This window comes from Bufo bufo, chromosome 4, assembly GCF_905171765.1.
Source record: "Bufo bufo chromosome 4, aBufBuf1.1, whole genome shotgun sequence".
Taxonomy (NCBI): Eukaryota; Metazoa; Chordata; class Amphibia; order Anura; family Bufonidae; genus Bufo; species Bufo bufo.
In genome coordinates this window covers 7,726,795-7,743,649 of record NC_053392.1, presented here as the reverse complement: position 1 = coordinate 7,743,649, position 16,855 = coordinate 7,726,795, and the positions used below count along the sequence as shown (strand labels likewise).

At 42.9% G+C, this 16,855-nt stretch overlaps 4 protein-coding genes across 4 annotated transcripts in view; 2 read left to right on the top strand and 2 right to left on the bottom strand.

Moving 5' to 3' along the window:
• LOC120998324 (aspartic and glutamic acid-rich protein-like) overlaps positions 1–16,855 on the bottom strand; it is a 2,513,920-nt gene that overhangs the window by 1,344,966 nt on the left and 1,152,099 nt on the right. The gene's annotated exons all lie outside the window — the stretch shown is intronic.
• Positions 1–16,855, top strand: part of LOC120998305 (gastrula zinc finger protein XlCGF26.1-like) — a 4,064,644-nt gene that overhangs the window by 3,802,653 nt on the left and 245,136 nt on the right. The window lies entirely within an intron of this gene.
• The window catches only part of LOC120998312 (gastrula zinc finger protein XlCGF26.1-like), a 422,105-nt gene that overhangs the window by 215,587 nt on the left and 189,663 nt on the right, over positions 1–16,855 (top strand). The window lies entirely within an intron of this gene.
• LOC120998375 (gastrula zinc finger protein XlCGF17.1-like) overlaps positions 12,020–16,855 on the bottom strand; it is a 28,995-nt gene continuing 24,159 nt past the window's right edge. Inside the window, exon 3 of the mRNA XM_040429045.1 lies at positions 12,020–13,282. Within this exon, the coding sequence (XP_040284979.1) occupies positions 12,258–13,282 (1,025 nt within the window). The 3' untranslated portion in view covers positions 12,020–12,257. The remainder of the gene's footprint in view (positions 13,283–16,855) is intronic.

Genomic DNA, 16,855 nt, shown 5'->3' with positions numbered 1-16,855 from the left:
CCTTCCACTAAACAAGTCTGTTCCAGAACTTGGGACTTTTATTTGTCTTGGCGAAAGTTCATTGTAGATTTTTCTAGAGCTGTTAATAAACTCAAACCATTGCATCATAATCGTTTGCCCGGGATCTTTCTGTTATATTAAAAAAAACTTTTCCTCTTCTCCATTTAAGCCCTTGGACTTTGTACGTAGTAAATTCATAGTAACATAGTTTGTAAGGCAATAAAAGCCCTCCTTCCATCGAATTCTACCTGTTATCCTGCACGCTGATCCAGAGGAAGGTCCCTGTGAGGTAGAAGCCAATTTTTCTCATTTTAGGGGAAAAATTCCTTCCCGACTCCAATCAGGCATCAGAATAACTCTCTGGATCAACGACCCCTTTCTAGTAGCTATAGCCTGTAATATTATTACACTCCAGAAATACATCCAGGCCCCTCTTGAATTCCTTTATTGTCCTCACCATCACCACCTCCTCAGGCAGAGAGTTCCATAGTCTCACTGCTCTTACCGTAAAGAGTCCATAGTCTCACTGCTCTTACCGTAAAGAGTCCATAGTCTCACTGCTCTTACCGTAAAGAGTCCATAGTCTCACTGCTCTTACAGTATAGAGTCCATAGTCTCACTGCTCTTACAGTAAAGAGTCCATAGTCTCACTGCTCTTACCGTAAAGAGTCCATAGTCTCACTGCTCTTACAGTATAGAGTCCATAGTCTCACTGCTCTTACAGTAAAGAGTCCATAGTCTCACTGCTCTTACCGTAAAGAGTCCATAGTCTCACTGCTCTTACAGTAAAGAGTCCATAGTCTCACTGCTCTTACAGTAAAGATTCCATAGTCTCACTGCTCTTACAGTAAAGAGTCCATAGTCTCACTGCTCTTACAGTAAAGAGTCCATAGTCTCACTGCTCTTACAGTAAAGATTCCATAGTCTCACTGCTCTTACAGTAAAGAGTCCATAGTCTCACTGCTCTTACCGTAAAGAGTCCATAGTCTCACTGCTCTTACAGTAAAGAGTCCATAGTCTCACTGCTCTTACAGTATAGAGTCCATAGTCTCACTGCTCTTACAGTATAGAGTCCATAGTCTCACCGCTCTTACAGTAAAGAGTCCATAGTCTCACTGCTCTTACAGTATAGAGTCCACAGTCTCACTGTTCTTACAGTATAGAGTCCATAGTCTCACTGCTCTTACAGTATAGAGTCCATAGTCTCACTGCTCTTACAGTATAGAGTCCATAGTCTCACTGCTCTTACAGTAAAGAGTCCATAGTCTCACTGCTCTTACAGTAAAGAATCCATAGTCTCACTGCTCTTACAGTAAAGAGTCCATAGTCTCACTGCTCATACAGTAAAGAGACCATAGTCTCACTGCTCTTACAGTATAGAGTCCATAGTCTCACTGCTCTTACAGTATAGAGTCCATAGTCTCACTGCTCTTACAGTAAAGAGCTCCATAGTCTCACTGCTCTTACAGTAAAGAGTCCATAGTCTCACTGCTCTTACAGTAAAGAGTCCACAGTCTCACTGCTCTTACAGTAAAGAGTCCATAGTCTCACTGCTCTTACAGTATAGAGTCCATAGTCTCACTGCTCTTACAGTATAGAGTCCATAGTCTCACTGCTCTTACAGTAAAGAGTCCATAGTCTCACTGCTCTTACAGTATAGAGTCCATAGTCTCACTGCTCTTACAGTAAAGAGTCCATAGTCTCACTGCTCTTACAGTAAGGAGTCCATAGTCTCACTGCTCTTACAGTAAAGAGTCCATAGTCTCACTGCTCTTACAGTAAAGAGTCCACAGTCTCACTGCTCTTACAGTAAAGAGTCCATAGTCTCACTGCTCTTACAGTAAAGAGTCCATAGTCTCACTGCTCTTACAGTAAAGAGTCCATAGTCTCACTGCTCTTACAGTAAGGAGTCCATAGTCTCACTGCTCTTACAGTAAAGAGTCCATAGTCTCACTGCTCTTACAGTACATCGTCCATAGTCTCACTGCTCTTACAGTACATAGTCCATAGTCTCACTGCTCTTACAGTAAAGAGTCCACAGTCTCACTGCTCTTACAGTAAAAGTCCATAGTCTCACTGCTCTTACAGTAAAGAGTCCATAGTCTCGCTGCTCTTACAGTAAAGATTCCATAGTCTCGCTGCTCTTACAGTATAGAGTCCATAGTCTCACTGCTCTTACAGTAAAGAGTCCATAGTCTCACTGCTCTTACAGTATAGAGTCCACAGTCTCACTGCTCTTACAGTATAGAGTCCATAGTCTCACTGCTCTTACAGTAAAGAGTCCATAGTCTCACTGCTCTTACAGTAAAGAGTCCATAGTCTCACTGCTCTTACAGTAGAGAGTCCATAGTCTCACTGCTCTTACAGTAAAGAGTCCATAGTCTCACTGCTCTTACAGTAAAGAGTCCATAGTCTCACTGCTCTTACAGTAAGGAGTCCATAGTCTCACTGCTCTTACAGTAAAGAGTCCATAGTCTCACTGCTCTTACAGTAAAGAGTCCACAGTCTCACTGCTCTTACAGTAAAGAGTCCATAGTCTCACTGCTCTTACAGTACATCGTCCATAGTCTCACTGCTCTTACAGTACATCGTCCATAGTCTCACTGCTCTTACAGTAAAGAGTCCACAGTCTCACTGCTCTTACAGTAAAAAGTCCATAGTCTCACTGCTCTTACAGTAAAGATTCCATAGTCTCGCTGCTCTTACAGTATAGAGTCCACAGTCTCACTGCTCTTACAGTAAAGAGTCCATAGTCTCACTGCTCTTACAGTATAGAGTCCACAGTCTCACTGCTCTTACAGTATAGAGTCCATAGTCTCACTGCTCTTACAGTAAAGAGTCCATAGTCTCACTGCTCTTACAGTAAAGAGTCCATAGTCTCACTGCTCTTACCGTAAAGAGTCCACAGTCTCACTGCTCTTACAGTAAAGAGTCCATAGTCTCACTGCTCTTACAGTAAAGAGTCCATAGTCTCACTGCTCTTACCGTAAATAGTCCATAGTCTCACTGCTCTTACCGTAAAGAGTCCATAGTTTCACTGCTCTTACCGTAAAGAGTCCATAGTCTCACTGCTCTTACAGTAAAGAGTCCATAGTCTCACCGCTCTTATAGTAAAGAGTCCATAGTCTCACCGCTCTTACAGTAAAGAGTCCATAGTCTCACCGCTCTTACAGTAAAGAGTCCATAGTCTCACCGCTCTTACAGTAAAGAGTCCATAGTCTCACCGCTCTTACAGTAAAGAGTCCATAGTCTCACTGCTCTTACAGTAAAGAGTCCATAGTCTCACTGCTCTTACAGTAAAGAGTCCATAGTCTCACTGCTCTTACAGTAAAGAGTCCATAGTCTCACTGCTCTTACAGTAAAGAGTCCACAGTCTCACTGCTCTTACAGTAAAGAGTCTATAGTCTCACTGCTCTTACAGTAAAGAGCCCATAGTCTCACTGCTCTTACAGTAAAGAGTCCATAGTCTCACTGCTCTTACAGTAAAGAGCCCATAGTCTCACTGCTCTTACAGTAAAGAGTCCATAGTCTCACTGCTCTTACAGTAAAGAGTCCATAGTCTCACTGCTCTTACAGTATAGAGTCCATAGTCTCACTGCTCTTACAGTAAAGAGTCCATAGTCTCACTGCTCTTACAGTAGAGAGTCCATAGTCTCACTGCTCTTACAGTAAAGAGTCCATAGTCTCACTGCTCTTACCGTAAAGAGTCAACAGTCTCACTGCTCTTACAGTAAAGAGTCTATAGTCTCACTGCTCTTACAGTAAAGAGTCCACAGTCTCACTGCTCTTACAGTATAGAGTCCATAGTCTCACTGCTCTTACAGTAAAGAGCCCATAGTCTCACTGCTCTTACAGTAAAGAGTCCATAGTCTCACTGTTCTTACAGTATAGAGTCCATAGTCTCACTGCTCTTACAGTATAGAGTCCATAGTCTCACTGCTCTTACAGTAAAGAGTCCATAGTCTCACTGCTCTTACAGTAGAGAGTCCATAGTCTCACTGCTCTTACAGTAAAGAGTCCATAGTCTCACTGCTCTTACCGTAAAGAGTCAACAGTCTCACTGCTCTTACAGTAAAGAGTCTATAGTCTCACTGCTCTTACAGTAAAGAGTCCATAGTCTCACTGCTCTTACAGTAAAGAGTCCATAGTCTCACTGCTCTTACAGTACATCGTCCATAGTCTCACTGCTCTTACAGTAAAGAGTCCACAGTCTCACTGCTCTTACAGTAAAAAGTCCATAGTCTCACTGTTCTTACAGTAAAGAGTCCATAGTCTCACTGCTCTTACAGTAAAGATTCCATAGTCTCGCTGCTCTTACAGTATAGAGTCCATAGTCTCACTGCTCTTACAGTAAAGAGTCCATAGTCTCACTGCTCTTACAGTATAGAGTCCACAGTCTCACTGCTCTTACAGTATAGAGTCCATAGTCTCACTGCTCTTACAGTAAAGAGTCCATAGTCTCGCTGCTCTTACAGTATAGAGTCCATAGTCTCACTGCTCTTACAGTAAAGAGTCCATAGTCTCACTGCTCTTACAGTACAGAGTCCATAGTCTCACTGCTCTTACAGTAAAGAGTCCACAGTCTCACTGCTCTTACAGTAAAGAGTCCATAGTCTCACTGCTCTTACAGTAAAGAGTCCATAGTCTCACTGCTCTTACAGTAAACAGTCCATAGTATCACTGCTCTTACAGTAAAGAGTCTATAGTCTCACTGCTCTTACAGTAAAGAGTCCATAGTCTCACTGCTCTTACAGTAAAGAGCTCCATAGTCTCACTGCTCTTACAGTAAAGAGTCCATAGTCTCACTGCTCTTACAGTAAAGAGCCCATAGTCTCACTGCTCTTACAGTAAAGAGTCCATAGTCTCACTGCTCTTACAGTAAAGAGTCCATAGTCTCACTGCTCTTACAGTAAAGAGTCCATAGTCTCACTGCTCTTACAGTATAGAGTCCATAGTCTCACTGCTCTTACAGTAAAGAGTCCATAGTCTCACTGCTCTTACAGTAGAGAGTCCATAGTCTCACTGCTCTTACAGTAAAGAGTCCATAGTCTCACTGCTCTTACCGTAAAGAGTCAACAGTCTCACTGCTCTTACAGTAAAGAGTCCATAGTCTCACTGCTCTTACAGTATAGAGTCCATAGTCTCACTGCTCTTACAGTAAAGAGTCCATAGTCTCACTGCTCTTACAGTAAAGAGTCCATAGTCTCACTGCTCTTACAGTAAAGAGTCCATAGTTTCACTGCTCTTACAGTAAAGAGTCCATAGTCTCACTGTTCTTACAGTAAAGAGTCCATAGTCTCACTGCTCTTACAGTAAAGAGTCCACAGTCTCACTGCTCTTACAGTAAAGAGTCCATAGTCTCACTGCTCTTACAGTAAAGAGTCCATAGTCTCACTGCTCTTACAGTAAAGAGTCCATAGTCTCACTGCTCTTACAGTAAAGAGTCCATAGTCTCACTGCTCTTACAGTAAAGATTCCATAGTCTCGCTGCTCTTACAGTATAGAGTCCATAGTCTCACTGCTCTTACAGTATAGTCCATAGTCTCACTGTTCTTACAGTAAAGAGTCCATAGTCTCACTGCTCTTACAGTAAAGAGTCCATAGTCTCACTGTTCTTACAGTAAAGAGTCCATAGTCTCACTGCTCTTACAGTAAAGTCCATAGTCTCACTGCTCTTACAGTAAAGAGTCCATAGTCTCACTGCTCTTACAGTAAAGAGTCCACAGTCTCACTGCTCTTACAGTAAAGAGTCCATAGTCTCACTGCTCTTACAGTAAAGAGTCCATAGTCTCACTGCTCTTACAGTAAAGATTCCATAGTCTCGCTGCTCTTACAGTATAGAGTCCATAGTCTCACTGCTCTTACAGTATAGAGTCCATAGTCTCACTGCTCTTACTGTAAAGAGTCAACAGTCTCACTGCTCTTACATTAAAGAGTCCATAGTCTCACTGCTCTTACTGTAAAGAGTCAACAGTCTCACTGCTCTTACAGTATAGAGTCCACAGTCTCACTGCTCTTACAGTATAGAGTCCATAGTCTCACTGCTCTTACCGTAGAGTCAACAGTCTCACTGCTCTTACCGTAAAGAGTTAATAGTCTCACTGCTCTTACCATAATGAATCCTCTTCTGTTTGTGCAGAAACCTTCTTTCCTCTAGACATAGAGGGTGTCCTTTCGTCACAATCAGAGCCCTGGGTATAAATAGATGGAGTCATCTCTGTACTGCCCTGTGATATATTCATACATAGTTAATAGATCTCCTCTCCGTCGCCCTTTTTCTAAACTGAATAACCCTCATTTTGATAATCTTCCTTTGAACCTGTTGCCCTCCTCTGGACCCTCTCCAGTTCTGCTATGTCTGCCTTGTTCACAGGAGCCCAGAACTGCACACAGTCCTCCTAGTTGCTGTGATCTCAGCAAGGAGCAATTGTTTCATTCTCTGTCATATAAACAACCATATCTCAGCGTTCTTCCAGTCTGACCCTGGATTTGTCTCTAAAGTGCCACCTTCAATCAAGAAATCATTAATAATAATCTTTATTTCTATAGCGCCAACATATTCCACAGAGCTTTACAATCAGGGGGTTCATGTATAAACAAAATCATATGTTACAAAGCAACATAAAAGTCAACAATTAGAATAAGATGAGGAGGAGATGTAGGGGGTGCAGCACTGTGGGGCGGATTCTAGAGATGTTTTTGAGGAGCATGAGCGGGAAGGCAATTGAATATTGGGGGTAAAGGAAAGATCAGTGTCGAACATAACGCAGAGAGTGGGTGTGCCGGCCAGGAGGTATGGTAGCGGCATACACTGGGAGGGAGACATCAGGTTTAGACAAGGTAGTAGATAGTGAAAACAGAAGTAGTTCCGTTTTTGAAAGATTCCGTTTCCAATAGAGAGAGTACATTATTTTAGAGATAGCGGACAGGCAATCATTGGTCGTCTTATGTACAGCAGGGGTGAGGTCACGGGATGAAGTGTATCGCTGGGTGTCATTAGCATAGAGATGGTACTGAAAACCAAATCTGCTGATAATCTGTACGATAGGGGTTGTACAGAGGAAAAAGGAGAGGACCTAGTACTGAACCCTGAGGAAGCCCAACAGCAAGAGGAGAAGTAGAACCGGTAAATGATACTATCTCTCTAGCTGCTCTTTCAGTGTAAGAAAACAAAGGACGGTGTCCCTTCGACCAATAGATTGGAGCATGGTGAGTAGGAGATGGTGGTCTACAGTGTCAAATGCTGCAGAGAGGTCAAGGAGAATGAGCAGAGAGTAGTTGCTGTTGTATTTATCTGTCAGGGGTCATTTGTCACTTTGGTGATCATTTCTCCAGTTCACCCTGCTGAACTTGATTCTACCTTCCATCCTCTGGATGTCAGGATAGCAGTCCTTACTTACCTTGAGAGATAAGCCTCATTCAGAAAGTGGACGCCTAGTTTCATCAGTTTGCCAATTAGTAGAGCTATAAAAGCTTCCTTACCAAAATTAGCCCCTTCCATACCGCCACTGTACATGTACAGCAAAAGTAAGGTCTTTAAAAATGGAGCCTGATGCCATCTTCACACAGCAGATACCCAGGGTTAGTGTCTGCGATCAGTAATAAGGCTGATCATAGACATTTAAACCCTCATATGCAGTGGTTAATTGTGACTATAGCATCTGAGGTGACTTTTCCTGGGATCTCTGCACTCCTAGGGCTCGAATGGCACCCTTGCATGTAGATCGGGGGAGCCATTAGTTCCTTGTCATAGCTTCGGTCCCTCTGAAGAATCCGAGGTTACCACAGCTTTTCTTGCACAGAAAAACTTCACAGGCAAAATGGTCACTTGTGTCTATTTCTCAAAGGCCTTCTCTAATGCTGAACGAGACTACAGGGAGCTGTTGTCCATTAAGTTAGCCTTGGAAGAGTGCCGTCATTTGCTGTTGCCATTCATCCCATCATTATATATACAGATAATAAAATTTGACAAATCTTCAATCAGCTCAGAGACTTAATCCTCGTCAGGCACGTTGGTCCTTGTTTTTTGCTCATTTTACTTTTCAGTCGCATTTCCATCCTGCAGACTGAAGAATGTGAAAGCAGATGCCTTATGCTAGTTCCTTTGACTCCTCAGATCAGGAGGAACTCCTCAACATATTTTAGACTTGGCTTGCATCTCCGCTGCTCCAGTCCAAAATAAAGAAATTCCCACAGGAAAGATTTATGTTCCCTTTGGTAGACGGAAGAAAATTTTACTCTGGGGTCATGGGTCCAGGTTGGCAGGACACCCTGGTGGTGTGGAGAACATTGCAGTTCATTTCTAGATAATACTGGTGGCCATCCCTGCACCAAGATGTTCGAGATTATGTATCTGTCTGACCAGACTGTGCCCAGAACAAATCCCCTAGGCAGATGTCTGCTGGCCTACTTCCCTTGACTGTACCAGATGCCCTATGGCAACACATTGGAATGGATTTTATTACTGATCTTCCTTCCTCATCTGGCTGCACCGTGATCTGGGTAGTGGTTGACCGCTTCTCTAAGATGGCACATTTTGCCCACTTATTTATTAAGCGCATTTTCTGTCTGCACAGCTTCCCTAAACACATTGTGGAACATTTATGAAGAGATGATAAATGAGACCTTAAATCTGTCCTTTTCCTGCCCCCCTTTTTTAGATCTGGTGTGAGTGGCAGAAAAGGGAAAAAAGTCACAGATTGCGGTGCAAATTACCTCTTCACCACAATCTATGACAAATATACTCCAAAAAGTGGCGTATATCTGTTTGTAAATGACCCCCAATGTTTATGATAGAGGAGTATAATTCACTTATAAATTCTGGAGGACCGTCTGCCAGTTGCTACAAGTAAAATTAGATTTCTCCTCTGCATATCATCCACGGGCAGGTAGAAAGAATTAACCAGGTTCTGGAGAACTATCTACACTTCTCTGTTTCTGTCAAGCATGACAACTGGGTATCTCTGCTCCCATGGGCTGAATTCTGCCATAACAATCACTCCAGTGAATCTATTGACAAGTCTCCTTTCTTTGTTGTTTATGGTCAACATCCTCAGGTGCCTGAACCTTATCAGCTGCCACTGATGTCCCAGCTGCAGATGCCACAGCCAGGGACTTTTACCAGATCTGGCAGGAGACCAAGGTTTCTTTTTCTCAGTCCTCTTCATGAAGAAAAAAGTGGATAAGAGAAGAAGATACCTCCCACAATTTTCACCGTGACAAGGTCTGGTTGTTGTAAAAAATATTCGCCTCAAAATGCCATCAAGATTATATCTCAAGTCAACCCTGTCTGTTACAAGCTCCGACTGCCACCTTTCCAATTCCTTTCATGTATCCCTACTCAGACCCCTGGTATTTAAGTCTTCTGTTGCTGCTCCTGTTGGTGCTAAAGATGAATTTGAAGTCAGCAATATTTGGATATGAAGAAGGTCAAGAGCAAGACCTTTTATTTTGTGGATTGGAAGGGTTTTGGTCCTGAGGAGAGGTCTTGGGAGCATGCAGAGAACATCAATGCTCCAGTCATCCTGAAGAAATTCCTGGCACAAAGAGACCCTAAAAAGAGGGGGCGTGAGGGAGGGGGTACTGTCACGCTGGCGGTATGTGCCCACAGCGGTCTTGCTGTCCAGGGCAGGCGCAGATGTCACTCTGCTCTCGCTGTGTGAATTCGAATTAGAGCTCTGTGAACTTTCCTTCAGCACTGAGAGAGTTAATGATTTCCCCCCTGTCCCAGTTCAGGCGCTGGTTAGGTTGCTGATCAGTCTCCCTATTTAGCAGTACTTCCTCATTAGTAACCCGTGAAGGTGATCTTGTCTGGATATCCGTGTACCAAACCTTGTTTGTCTTCTGATTCCGCTCCTTGCTGCCTGCTCCGAATTTGGAACTGTGACCTGGATTTTGCTTGCCCTCAGCCTGCCCTGACCTTGGAACTGCTATTTGGAATACACAATTACTTAGCCTGGCGTGTTCAGGCTACACTTTTGCCTGTGTCCTTGGTGCTTCGCACAGGTGTCTGGCCCCCGTGGGTCAGCAGGCAACTACACCAGGACTATTCCTGGAGGTTGCGGCCTGGTTGGTTCCTTGTGGCGAAATCCATATCCCTGTACATGGGTTAAAGGGTAAATACCAAGGAAACGGCAGGACAACTCCCTTAAGTATAACCCAAAGCCAAAATGATTAGTTGGCACAGTGGGTCCACACCCAATGTCCGTAACATGTGGTATCACTGTAATCGTACTGACCCAGAGAATGAAGGGAACAGGTCAGTTTTATCTCATAGGGAACACTGTAAAAACAAAACCCATAAAACTATATAAATGTGGTATCACTGTAATCGTACTGACCTGGAGAATGAAGAGAACAAGTCAGTTTTATCTCATAGGGAACGCTGTAAAAACAAAACCCGTAAAACTATATAAATGTGGTATCACTGTAATCGTACTGACCCGGAGAATGAAGGGAACAGGTCAGTTTTATCTCATAGGAAACACTGTAAAAACAAAACCCATAAAACTATATAACTGTGGTATCACTGTAATCGTACTGACCCGGAGAATGAAGGGAACAGGTCAGTTTTATCTCATAGGGAACGCTGTAAAAACAAAACCCATAAAACTATATAAATGTGGTATCACTGTAATCGTACTGATCCGGAGAATGGAGGGAACAGGTCAGTTTTATCTCAAAGGGAACACTGTAAAAACAAAACCCATAAAACTATATAAATGTGGCATCAATGTAATCGTACTGACCCGGAGAATGAAGGGAACAGGTCCGTTTTATATCATAGGGAACGCTGTAAAAACAAAACCCATAAAACTATATAAATGTGGTATCACTGTAATCGTACTGATCCGGAGAATGAAGAGAACAGGACAGTTTTATCTCATAGGGAACGCTGTAAAAACAAAACCCATAAACTATATAAATGTGGCATCAATGTAATCGTACTGACCTGGAGAATGAAGGGAACAGGTCAGTTTTATCTCATAGGGAACGCTGTAAATACAAAACCCATAAAACTATATAAATGTGGTATCGCTGTAATCGTACTGACCCGGAGAATGAAGGGAAGAGGTCAGTTTTATCTCATAGAGGACACCATAAAAACAAAACCCATAAAACTATATAAATGTGGTAGCAATGTAATCGTACTGACCCTGAAAATGAAGGGAACAGGTCAAAACACTGTAAAAACAAAATTCATACAACTATGGCAGAACAGTTTTTTTTTCAATTTCACCCCATTTGGATTTTTTCTTAGCTTCCCACTACATCATATGCAATATTAAATATTGGCATTAGAAAGTGCAACCTTTCCCACAAAAAACAACTCTATACAGAGCTATGTGAACAGAAAAATAAAAAAAGTTTTGGCTCTGGGAGAGCAAAAAGTAAGAAAATACCAGGGTCTTGAATGGGTTAAAGATACTATTAAGGAGTGTCATTAACTGGAAGGGTCTTAGCTTCCTTCAGTAATCAGAGCATATTCTACCAGAGCAGAAATCACTGCTTGGGCTGAAGCACATTATGTTCCCTTAGAGCAAATCTACAGGGCAGCTACCTGGTCTACACAGTCAACATTTGTAAATCATTATAAACTTGTGTATTGTCAGCAAAAGAATCAGCCTTTGAAAAAACTGTACTGCAAAAAACGTCTAATTGTTAGTCTATTCCATAAGTTTATTGCTCAAAAATCCCATGGTGTGCTGCCATAGTTCTATAAATATGAATTTTTATTTCCTGGAGTCCGTGGGCAGCACAGTATCCCTCCCTCATTATGCTACTGCTTAATTATTATACATCAGGTCTCCTCATCCTGGTAGCCGTATAGTGGAGTTAATTATTATTATTATTCTGTTTAACAATTAGATTGTGGAAATAATTAATCCATGCTGTGCTGCCTACAGATTCCATGAAATGAAAATTTTAGGTGAGTAAATTTTTCTCACATCTGTTTTCCCACATTCCCAACAGGAATATGGTTTCCTCTCTGAGGAGCTTTAAAATGTAATTTCCTTGCGAAACATTATTGGTATACAAAAAAAATCTAAATGTCTTCTCTTCTTTGTGAATTCTCTGATGTAGAACAAGACTTGAATTCTTGTCAAGTCGTTTTACACATTCTGAACATGAATTCAGCTTCTATCCTGTGTGAATTTGCTCATGTTTTAAAACCTACCATGCAAATCATTTCCCACAATCTGAAAAAACTGATTTTCCACAAACATTTTCCATTCTGGACATGAATATGGCTTCTCTCATATGTGATTTCGCTCATGTTTAACAAGATTTGATTTCTTGTTAAAACATTTCCCACACTGTGAACATGAAAATGGCTTCTCTCCCGTATGTATCCTCTCATGTGTAACGAGATTTGATTTAAATGTAAAACATTTCCCACATTCTGAACATGAATATAACTTCTCTTTGTGAATTCTCTCATGTTTAAGGAGAACTGATTTACTTATAAAGCATTTCTCACATTCTGAGCATGAGAATGACCTTTCTTCTGTGTGAATTTTCTCATGTGTAACGCAATCTGATTTATATCTAAAACATTTCTTACACTGTGAACAGGAATATGGCTTTTCTCCAGTGTGAATTCTCTGATGATAATGGAGTTTGGCTTTTACTATAAAACATTTCCCACATTCTGAACATGAATACGGCTTATCTCCTGTGTGAATTCTCTGATGTTTCACAAGATTTGAAATATATGAAAAAGATCTCCCACATTCTGAACATAAATGCGGCTTCTCTCCTGTGTGAATTCTCTTATGTTGATCAAGGCTCGCTTTCTGTGTAAAACATTTCCCACATTCTGAACATGAATATGGCTTCTCTCCTGTGTGACTTCTTCTGTGTACAGAGAGATCGGACATATATCTGAACTGTTTTCCACATTCCCCACAATGAAACTTTTTACCCCCTTTTTGCCCAGTACTTGATGTAGCAATCCTTGATTCATCAAGAGAAGGTTGCTCTTGATTAGGATTATATGATAGATCTGGACTTGGGGTAACAATCTGTGATTGGTCAGGAAAAGATTTCTCATAATGAGGTTGGTTACTTGATAGATCTGGACTCGCAGTAACAATCTGTGATTGGCCAGAAGGTTCCTCATTATTAGGAGGATTATTTGATAGACCTGTGATGAGAAGTAAGGGATATACAATCATAGTAACGTGGTTTTCTCCTGAAGAGTGCTGCATGATATCCTGATCTTCTTCTTTATAATCTAGCGATAAAAGGACGTTTCCATCAGGCTTCTTACTGTGGTTTTCTGTTAGGATTAAAAATGGATTTTGTGATTTGTTGTTGAAACATAAAGTGGATACATTTATTACATTCCAGTAAGCAAGAGCATAATACAGAAGTATTGTCTAGCTGTATTACGTGCACATGTCCTGGCCTGACCTTGGCTTTAACTGAACCAAACTCATAGCATCAAAAAAGATAGATGAGGCTGTGAGTTTATGTCAGTTAAACATGCGGCTGGGCCAGGACACATGCACATTACATGAAAGGATAATAGGTCCATAATATGCTCATCTGAATGTGGCCGTAGGCTGGAAATACCTGCAATATTATTATTATTATTATTATTATTATTATTAATTTTAGCCAGAAGTGAAGTCAGAAGTGGATTAAGCAGTAATGTGAGGCATATGTTCTTCCCTTCCTTTTCTTTGTACTTGCCATGGAAACCACAGAAGAAATTCAAGATTGACTCTCAGACTTCTGCTTTGTTTCCGCCTTTCTGAGGTATAACAGCCATTATTACATGCCTCCAGCCTTTATAGCAGGGGTGGGGAACCTTTTTGCTGCCAAGGGCCATTTGGATATTTGTAAGATACAAAATTCTCAACTTAAAAATATGACTACTATATTTGGTCAAACATATAAGTGACTTAGGGGTAAGTTACAGAAATTGTGGTTCAATTAAAAAAATCTAGAAAGCTCTATTTTTGCAGCACAAAATGGCGCCTGCACTATATATTATAAATAGTACAGGCGCCATTTTGACCACATATAGCAGGCTAATTTTTAAGTTGCGAATGTTATATATTTAGTTCTTTATTTGGCATTAATGGCAGCCAAGCTAAACCCAGAGGGGTCTAGACAGGGGATCCCCCAGCTTTCACTAACCCTGCCACTGTCCCTGCCTTTGTCCCTTTCTTAGCCTCAGATCTGCCCCCCACCTCCATCAGCCTCCTGTCAGACCCCCCAGCCTACATCAGCCTCAGATCAGACCATCCCCAGCCTTAGATTAGACCCCCAGCCTCAGATCACACCCCCATCAGACCGCCCAACTTCAAATCAGACCCCCATCAGACCCTTCCTAGCTTCAGATCAGCCCCATCAGCCTCAGTTAAGACCCTCTTCAGACTCCCCAGGCTCACATCAGACCTCCAGACTGTGATCAGACCCCCCAGCCTCAAATAAGACACCCAATAGGCCCCCAGCCTCAGATCAGACTCATATCAGAACCCCAACCTCAGATCAGACCCCCAACCTCAAATCAAACCCCCAAGCCTCAGATCAGACCCCTATCAGACCCCCAGCCTCAGATCAGACTCAACCATCCTCAGATCAGCCCCCCTGTACGGTCACTTACAGCCCGTGGGTCGGAGGTATAACAGCCATTACATGTCTCCAGCCTTTATAGTGTAGAAGTAATGTCATCTATAACACCCAGCATCTGATGACACCTACCTGAGGTATAACAGCCATTACAACATGTCCCCAGCCTTTATAGTGTAGAAGTAATGTCATCTATAACACCCGGCATCTGATGACACCTACCTGAGATATAACAGCCATTACTACATGTCTCCAGCCATTATAGTGTAGTAGTAATGTCACCTATAACACCCGGAATCTGATGACACCTACCTGAGGTATAACAGCCATTACTACATGTCTCCAGCCTTTATAGTGTAGAAGTAATGTCATCTATAACACCCTGTGTAACGGACCGTTTCAGCAGACAAGGGGTTAAAATCCGTTTAGGCGATGTGCCCCTTTCTGAGAGACAGGCACAGCTACTGCAGAACACCAAACTCCCGAACTGGATACAAAATAGCACTTTAAACTGGAACCTCACGAATAGCTGCTAGCAGACGAACAGGAATCAGCTTACACTCCTGCCAATCAGTCTCTAACAGCATACAGCGGATCCCCCCAATAACGATACAAGGCTCCGTGTGGAGGGTCAAGCAGTGGTCTGAGGTGCTGGCACACCCAGCCTGTTTTTTTATTACAGTTGTTGCAATTACAGGTCCGCCCACAGGGAGGTATAAAACAACCAAGCCCATCTGGTGTACACGCCCCTAGGGGACCAGAATGAAGACTGTGACATAGGACAGATATGTAGCACTGTAGGATACACAGAGACAATACATCCCCACAATGCATCATGGTTTCCTCCTCTCTGCCCTGGAGACACCCGAGGCGTAATCCAATTATCTCTCAAGACAAAGAGAAGTCACCAATACACATGTGGATATAACAGGACAGACATCACCATTTAAACACACAATGGGACAATGGCACAATAGAAACACACCCAGCATATTCCTCCCAAGCTGACAAGTTACACTTATTATAAATTGTTACAACTTTGTGAGTTTACATTGGCCATACATATAACTTACATCAATTTAAACAGTATAACTTGGGGACAAACCTATCCAAAATTCACTTGAATAGGTTCAGGGGTTTAAAAGTTAGTATGGGCCATAATCCTGAGGCAAGAGGCTGATAAACAGGCCTCTCCAAAACCCAGTGGCGAGGTTGGTTTCGCCACACATCTCCCCCCCCCAGGGAAGACTAACCAGATACCCGGTACCTGAGTTAGTCTGGCAGCCCACCCACAACCCAATACTGGACCTGTTGCATTTGGTAGCCTGTCTCTGTCCAGTGAGTCCACCAAGGTTATGTTGGAAGCTGGTACTCCCGGTCTCTGTGTTGCTCCCTGGCTCTGGTTGTTGGAGGGGGAGACCGACTGTCTCTACCCCCTGTGCTGTAAGTGCAGAGACCACGGTCCCATCTAGGGCTGCAGTAAACGAATATTTTAGTAATCGAGTATTCTATTGATTATATTTCTCGATTCATCGAGTAATCTAATAAGAAAAACCTTCTTAAAATAATGTATTGCTTTATAAAAATGTCCCCCTTTCCCATCAGTTCAGCAGCCCCTCCATGCCATGTTCCCCAGTGCCCCCATGATGGCACTGCCATCAGCCCCTCCATCCAGATTGCCATGATGTCCCCCTTCCCCAGTGCCTCCTATGCCATCCACCATGTCCCTCAGTGCCATCAGATCAGCAGCCCCTCCATGCCATGTCCCCTAGTGCCCCCATGATGGCACTGCCATCAGCCCCTGCATCCAGATTGCCATGATGTCCCCCTTCCCCAGTGCCTCCTATGCCATCCACCATGTCCCTCAGTGCCATCAGATCAGCAGCCCCTCCATGCCATGTCCCCTAGTGCCCCCATGATGGCACTGACATCAGCCCCTGCATCCAGATTGCCATGATGTCCCCCTTTCCCAGTGCCTCCATGCCATCCACCATGTCCCCCACTCCCCCAGATCAACCTTCCGAGTGCCTAATCACAGGTGCCCCCATTAACCCCTCTACCCCCCCAATACTTTTATACATGGCAAATCATAGGTGCTCTCATTAACCCCTCTAACGCCAATAACATTATACATGCCAAATCACAGGTGCCCCCGCCAATAACTTTATACATGCCAAACCACAGCTGCCCACATTTCCCCATGCCAAATCACAGGTGCTCCCGTTTTCCCCAGCCCATGCAAAATCACAGGTGCCCCCATTTCCCCATGCCA